The sequence below is a fragment of the Diadema antillarum genome, unplaced genomic scaffold (assembly GCF_040938485.1).
Source record: "Diadema antillarum isolate AM-2024a unplaced genomic scaffold, OU_Dant_1.0 scf00000091, whole genome shotgun sequence".
Classification (NCBI taxonomy): Eukaryota; Metazoa; Echinodermata; class Echinoidea; order Diadematoida; family Diadematidae; genus Diadema; species Diadema antillarum.
Genome location: NW_027270980.1, coordinates 2703077 through 2711329, shown reverse-complemented (window position 1 = coordinate 2711329; position 8253 = coordinate 2703077). Strand labels below are relative to the sequence as shown.

The following is an 8253-nucleotide window of genomic DNA, read 5'->3' as shown; positions in this document are numbered from 1 at the left end:
AGGGACCAATTCAGTTCTTATTGTGCTATTATAACAAGTATATCTAAAACGTTGACCATCATTCATTTGGTGACTCAACCTATGAACGGGTCGGGTTGGCAATAAATAGAAAGCCTTGTTCTAATTTGTCTCAGGGTCGTTTGGAAAATATCGATATAATGCAGAGATATGAGTGATGGTATCATAAGCTCATTTTATATAATGTAAGCATTAAAAGGTGTCATTTATTTCAAATATTCACAAACCATGTCCATTAGTCACGGATAGTAGATCTTCATGTCGCCAATAAGTGAATCTCGTAGACCATGCACTTTGTCTCTGAATTATCTCGCAAAATCTCGGGTGCTGAGAAGGACATGCGCAAAAACCTGCGCGTACGATAAATTTTTGATTTGAGCTCATTAACAGCAGCGTTGCGGTCTGACTGTACCGACATATTTAGTTTAAGAAACAGACAATGCAAACGACTACATTAAACACATGTAACTATACGTGAGTGATATTTAAGAAACCCTCAAATAACGTGGCCCAGAATTTCAACCCTCATCGATGCATGACTCATGAACGTGACTGGGTGGAACCTGACGTAACGCGCCCTCACTGGGTTAGGTAGTAACGAAGTCACTCGAGTATCTCTGTCATAATTAGCTGGGTACACCTGGGATGATATCAAAGTTACACATAAAAAGACAAGATTTTGTTTATTTTTTTCCTTTTCGCACTTTTTTTTTTGTTCCTTCTTTCGTCATTTCCCGGACTCTTTGTAGTTGTAAACTCTTCACCTCTCTTTCCCTTTCCCTGTAATTAGTGGGGCAGATATGTGAAAAAGATGTTCACATCCGGCGGAAAGTATGAAATTTTGCGTAAAGGGGTATTTTTAGGCGCTGATTTCAAAAACTGCCGGATCCAAGAGATCTGACCACTGGGTCGGCTGCCATATTGAATTCAAACATGGACGCCATCACAAAACATTCAAAGATCCCTATCTTTAGTTCTAAATAGCATGGGCCATTGAAATTTGATACATAAAAGCATGGTGATATGACTTCAGTATCAGACTTATTTGGTATGTCTGATAAGCTGCACGGCAGCCAGTTTGAATTTTCCTACATAGTTGCCATGTTGGAGTGTTGAAAATCTCTGTCTCGGGTTTGTAAATTAGGCTACCTGGGGGGTGTTTCATCAACGAGTTCGTCGGAGGTTTTCACCGACAAATTTTAAAAGCTACTGAAATCCTTGCGTCTGATTGGCTGATTGCAAATTTGTCGGTGAAAACCTCCGATGAACTCGTTGATGAAACGCCCCCCTGGGGGTGTTTCATCAACGTTTGTCAGCGCAAAAAGTTGTCATCGCTGACAATCACCATAGTAACAGTCAGTGACCAGAGCATCTCACCCAATCAAAACCAAGGATTTTGCTGAAATTATCATCGCTGACAAACGTTGATGAAACACCCCCCTGATTGAGCGCGCTCTTGTAACTGATTGAGTGCGCGCTGTTGTATTTACATTGTGACGTCAGTGAAAAGTGCATTATGTTTTATTTTTTTCTGCACTTTTTGGCATACCCGTGAATGCTAGTCGTGATGTTTGTCTTGGCAGCCGTATTGGAATTCAAAATAGCGGGAATTGCGTTTGTCAGACACATCACATTATTCCATTCTTTTTAACTTAGCATATTAAAATACCTGTTTGCACCTAATTTCAGCGTCACTCGTCACTTAGAACTCGAGATAGGGATTTTTAACATTTCGTCGAAGCGGCATATTGGAATTCAAAATGGCGGCCATTCGATGTTTGTCAGACATCTCGACCAATTTTTTTTTGCTGCATGTCTGCCCTACTACAGTACTAAATGAGGTTTACCCACCATAGTAGGCCTGCAAGCATAGTCTTTTGAGTGGGTACCTCCTTTTTTCACAGAATGTACATGATGTACAAATATGTTTGAATAAACTATGTCTCATATTGTAATGACTATATAGGCATTTACATGTTATTCTCTGCTACTTGTGTATCATTCCATAAAATACATGTCAAATTTCACGTATTTCTTGCACATTCTGTTGAAAAAAAAGTGAAAATAAAGTTTGAACTGAATATGAATTGCTTAACTTGAACATCTGATATAAAAATCGTTGTCACCGGTGTTTCGAAGAAATCTTAGTGGTATGCCATGTTTTACAAAGTCAGTTATGAAACTTATTTTTACTTCAGTAAAGGCATATAATATTCAAAGGCCTGCGCCTTTGAATGTTTCTATAACAGATATATGGCTCTAATGCTGTGGATCATTATCATCATCATCTTAATTCATATCATTCTCAATGGAGTAAACGTGCATTCAATGAAGTAAAAGTCAAATTGAAGATAACTCATACCCCAAATATCGTCGGTGCTCTGTATAGCTGACGCCGTATCATAGTTAATCATCTTTCAATTGATTCTATACATGAGCAACGAGTGGAGCAGCAACACGCATCAATTTATTAATGTGCAAGTCGAAAACATTAACTTTACCTTGGGATCGTCGGATAACGGGTCGACTGCAAAAGCCCAGTCGGTATCATTGAGGGAAGTGGAGATGCGCATAGACGTCGCCCATTGTTCATAATTTGTTCTGCCTTGGGTAATAACACCTGTGACCATGAACACTCCCCCGAGATCAATCTAGAATACCATCATTAAAGAAAAAGGAAAGAGAAAGATACAAACACAAGAGAGTACAACTCTAGTAAACAGTGATGAAAGAGGAAATTGGTATTGAGCAGGTGTTGACTGAAAACAGATAGTAGGTCTCATTCATTACCAATTCCCTTATCCATGATCTAATTATCGAAACGATTTTTGATTGATTCAAATTTCAAATTAGCATAATGTTGAAATCATGTTTTATGCCTCGGACACAGGATGAATAGAAGTGAATGACTGAATGATTATAATAAATATACATATATTAGTATAAAAGCGTCCATAGGGGGAATATACGTCTGAAAACGAGGTATCTTTAAAGGCGAATTCGTTCCAAAGGGGCAATTTTTTATTCCACTTAAGGTTTTCACTAATGTTTTTCAAAGCCTTATCATTGATTTCAGGCCTCAGGACTACTCCACAGCAGGCACAGATGGCGTAGTGTGTGTAGATCGAGGACTGTACAATCAATACAATTTTAGGGGAGATTGCCAACGATGAAAAAAAAGAATGGGAGTATATATTGGATGTGCATAGAAAACGGGTCATGGGGGGAATTTAGGTATATCTGCTTTTTTAGTGATATAAGATGCAAATTTTGCTTTTGTAAGTTCATTGCTGCCTTGAGCCCATATTAAAGATACTTTTTCAAAAAGGGCAACATTTCCATTTTTTCTGAATAATTTCATGCTTTTAATAAAAAAAAAAATCCCCCAAACCATAATCCGCATTTTCCCTAATGGCTTGAAATAGAGTTATATATAATTACATAATCATATATATGCATAAATTATGTCGAGTAGGTTGTCCACGTGTTTCAACACTTGAGAAAGAGCGAGTCGCTCGAAAATTTGCGTGCAGAAATAAACCGTTGGTGAAAACAGCATGAACTTTGTTCCAGTTTTGTGTTTTACCTTATATATATATATATATATATATATGTATATATACATGTGTATAATATATATATCAAATGCAACTTAAAGCTGTCGGTCTATTATGTTTGAGAGTCATATCATAATGCACAAAAGAGAAGCCACTTTCACTTCTCGCAAAGAGTATGCGGAGTCAATCCTCACTTTCAACCACTTGTCTTGATCGTTAACATGTGGTGTCCAGGCTGCGGAGGTGCCTCCCGAACTAGGCTGTTGGTCTAGCCTGGCAAACCACGCCCGGTGATAGTCATCGTTAGCATACGAGGACGATGACGACATGCTGGAATCGGGAATCCGGCCATCTTCGACCCCAAGAGGGACACCTCGATCGAGTGGACAGAGCTCGCTATCGCGATCGATGGCGGCTATAATTAAAAACCGCAGTGACGAATGTATGTTTATAAAAAGGATATGTGCTTTAGATGCCGACAGTATTATTCAGTGGCGGATCCAGAGGGGGGCGCAAGAGGCGCACGCCCCCCTTTATTTATCATTAAAAACAAAAGAAATAAAAAGAAAGAAATGAAATGAAACCCGGAAGTGGCACCAAAAATAATAGTTACGCCCCCCCCCCCTTACAGAATTCTTGGATCCGCCCCTGTTATTACATCTTTATTTTGCGAATGGCCAATACAAAATCGAACATACGCTTACCGTTTAGAATGCAGTGAATACATACAAAAATAAAATGTAGGCCCTACATACCGCAGATAGACCGGAACACAGAAACTCGCGAAAGTAATACTCCTATACATTGTGCGAGTAAATGACTGGACGTGTATGTGCTATATAGTGTGTTCCCGAGTACGTAGAAGACGGAGTAAATCTTATTTCAAATTGATGTTTCGTCCACATTGGGTAGTTATACAGAAATTGTTTGGAAGTGCAGTTAAGTGGACTAATTTCACTGCACATGCATATAGGGACTGCCAAACTCAAAGAAGTGGTTTTGTTAGAATGATACACACAGTCTTTGTATTAATACATATATACAAGGCTCGACATTAGCGGTGGTCCGGTAGCCTAGGGCCACGAAGAATCCTTGTTTGGCCACCAGATTTCCAAAACGGTTATGTTTTGGTTGCTCGATCGGGCAACTTGGATTCAAAATCTGATGTTATGTTTCCCTTTATTTCGTACAATACACTTTCTTTTTGGCCCACCAGGGGAAAAGGTTCGTGTCGAGCCCTGAAATATGTTAATGCGTGTGTGTATTGGTTTGTGTGTGTGTGTGTGTGTGTGTGTGTATGTCTTAAAAGTGAGCATATTATTCATACCGATGTTATCTTGCAAAGGTCCATAGCCAATCAGCTCCAGTCTGAGACTCATGTGACCGAAATAAGTATTTGGATGGAGTCGAATATATCGCGCTGTCATGGCTCTCCTGAAGTAGTGTCTCACTTGACTCGTCATATCGTAATTAGCCGGGAATACCTTCGAAAGCAAGAATATTATGAAGACCACTGGCAGAAACGAACTAAAGTCATAAACGTATAAACAATTTAAAAGTAAGTCTTCTCTCATCTGAATACATTGAGGCAAACTCATAAAGATAGCTATTCACAGGAACGGAAATAACAACACTTTCAGAAACATTATCATCATCTCACAATAAGATAACTTCTCATTAACGATAGGTACACTGTATTACAATAAATTAAGTTTCAAAACTATTTCCTTTGATTACTTATGTTTTGCGCACATGCAATATTTCGTCTTTGGTCATTACCTAAAAGCGATGGCTGACAAATTTGTTTTAGCATTTTCTCCAAATCATTGCTAATGTTTTAGGTTTTCCTATACAGTGCATGAAAATAATCAAATTGTGATTATCCGCATAACCATTTAACTTTGCACCAATGCATGTCAGTGTTTCAATGGGAAAGTGACGAGTGAACTTGTCCAACTATGAACATGATAAATGAAGAGCCTGCTCCCAAAAGGCGCCGAATCCATTAAAAATGATGGATTTAGCGCCTTTTGGAAGCAAGCTCTTCACATATTGTCTGAATGACATTTCAGGATTTCCAGTAGAACAGTAGATAGAAACACTCGCAGTTGGACTGTTTGAGGAAAGTTTTCCCTAACCACATTTTGTTGTAACTAATTTGTGTCTGCTTTTCAGATTTCTCTTGCTAGTTTAATTTAATTTCTGTTTTTACCAGGTCTTTCAATGCTGTATTTCCATATGATTGTCAGATTTCCAGTTCATATATTCAATACACACGCTATAATTAGGTTCTCTCTCTCTCTCTCTCTGTTTCTCTTTCCCTTGGTTCGACTACAGTATTATTGTTCATGCGTTAGCAGTATGTCTGTGCAAACAGCGCAATATGAATTTATAATTATCATTCTTCTTATTATTATTATTATTATGGTATAATCATTATTACCAATAATTATTATCATCATCATCATCATCATAATCATAGTCATTACTATCATTATTACTGTTCAAAAGCAATGAAGACAAAATCAACCGATTGATAGAAGGTAGGGTAATTCAATAATCACACCATAATAGAGACCGTTCTGAAAACCGGGGATAGTAATATATCATGATTTGTTGAAATAGCCATCACAGTCAGAAATAACTTCATCATCCGTGCTCATTTAAGCTCTGAATATTTTACAAGACTTAACTTTATCTCCATGGATCACAATATCGCTAGAACATTTCATGATAATTTTCCAGAATAAAAGAGTTCAATTCAACATAATGGGATATGGAAGAAATTCGTTCATGCTGATGGACTTTACTTTATTCAAAATAAGTTTCCCTTTGTGATGGTATTCTTTTTTACACATTGAACCTCTGGCATCGTCTGGTTATATTTTACTTTATATTTTGTGTCACATTCCTATAACCATCGCCGCCATGAACACGCTGCATGGTTTCAAAGGCATCAAACTCACCTTGACGCCGCCTGTGAAAGGATCCATATATTCTGTCCAATCGACGTTGTCTACGCTGGACGACACTTTATATGACGTCACATACTGGTTTGCTGTCGCTCTGCCCTGCGTGATGATGCCTGACACCAGGTAGTTCGAATCGAGCTGAACCTGTAACCACTGATTTGTGTTTAGGACGCTGACACTCCACGAGGTGGGTCCGTTTAGACGAGCGTGTTGGGTGCAAAGGCCGCCATCGTAACACGATGAAGCGGTGATGCTGGAGTCTGGAATGGCGCCACTTTCGAGACCAAGAGGACTTCCAGGAGACATGCTGGGACTCGCTAAGAGAAAAAAAAATGAATCAACTAAGAAATGACATTGCGTGTACTTAATTCAGTTCATCAAAGAATATGAAGGTCCAAAAATATAAATGTATATATAGATTAATATAAAGGTATGCACACATATATCTATGTATGTTTTTATACCAGGGATTGTATAGGCCCTATGTATGTGTTTGTATGTTTGTTTGTTTGTTTATGAGTGTGTGCGTGTGTGTGTGTGCGTGGGTGTGTGTTTGTGTGTGTGTGTTGGTGTGGGTATGGTTGTTCTTCACTTAGTCTTTCCTCGAATCCATTACACCCTAAAGTAAATGAACATACATACATACACGCTAACATTATAATGCAGGTATAGTGAACTATATCTCACCTGAACAACACATGATTCCAATAGTGGCATCTACGCCATCATCTGTCTCTTCCTCCATCCAGCAGTCAGTGATATTGGTGGCATTCGTTGGGCAGCTGACCACACCCACTTTGGTGTACGAATCCTGTGGCGACTCGCCATAGAAGTTCCCATTAACTGCTCCGTAAGCTCCCTGGAATCCAAGGTACTGGCAGACCAGACGAGATGCATTTGCTGCCCACCCATTGTGATGTATAAATCTAAATGTGCCTGGACTGAAACGAGGGGCAAAGGCGATTCTCCCTTCGCTGCTGTTTCCTCCAAGGATTCTGACAGTTTCGATGAAAGCCGCTAAGCAGGATGATCAAGAAGCCCAACAAAGTGGTTACCCATGCAAATGAACATAGTCATGATAACAGTGAAAGTAATGAAGGGTATAGATTGCATTACCCATCTTTTTCTTTCACACTTTTAGGATGATTTCAAACAAACTCTATTCTAGTAAAATTGATCTATCAGTGCATAGAATCTACCTCATTATTAATGTCATTTAGAGACCGAAAAGGCAAGGAGATATGCAATAGATACAAAAATACCCTGTATGTACATAAATTATGTTTCCCACCTTTTTCACACCGTGTGCCTTGCCAACCATCGGGACACGTGCAATTGAAACCATCATCGGTTTCCGTACACGGTGACTGGTGAAGACACGGGTCGGACAGACAAGCTGTTTCCATATGAGATACGCGAGTGCGATGGAGAAAATGTGTAAACATTATGTTATTTTTTTATTCAACTTTATGTAAAGGCCTATCAATGGATTGTCTTCTCTCTTTTTTTTTTTTTTGCCATTTCACTTTACCAACAGCGAATAACTCAAAAGCATTACTATTATTCATTCGTCACGTATGTGATATAATACACTGTGGTAGCTTTCTTATCCAAAAGTGACTGTGCAGAAACTTTAAAATCCATAACTCTTAAACGGATTGTCCGATAATTCCCAAACTTTCACTGATGTGTTCTACTAAAATTGC

At 38.7% G+C, this 8253-nt stretch overlaps 1 protein-coding gene across 1 annotated transcript; it reads right to left on the bottom strand.

Annotated features, from left to right (window-relative positions):
• Positions 1 to 514: 514 nt before the first annotated feature.
• On the bottom strand, positions 515 to 3976 carry LOC139718235 (lactadherin-like). The gene is made up of 3 exons (XM_071629713.1): positions 3770 to 3976; positions 2520 to 2669; positions 515 to 658 (listed from the first exon to the last, which is right to left on the bottom strand). Exons 1-3 carry the CDS (start codon positions 3902 to 3904, stop codon positions 515 to 517), a joined length of 429 nt encoding a protein of 142 aa, XP_071485814.1. The 5' UTR covers positions 3905 to 3976.
• Positions 3977 to 8253: the final 4277 nt, after the last annotated feature.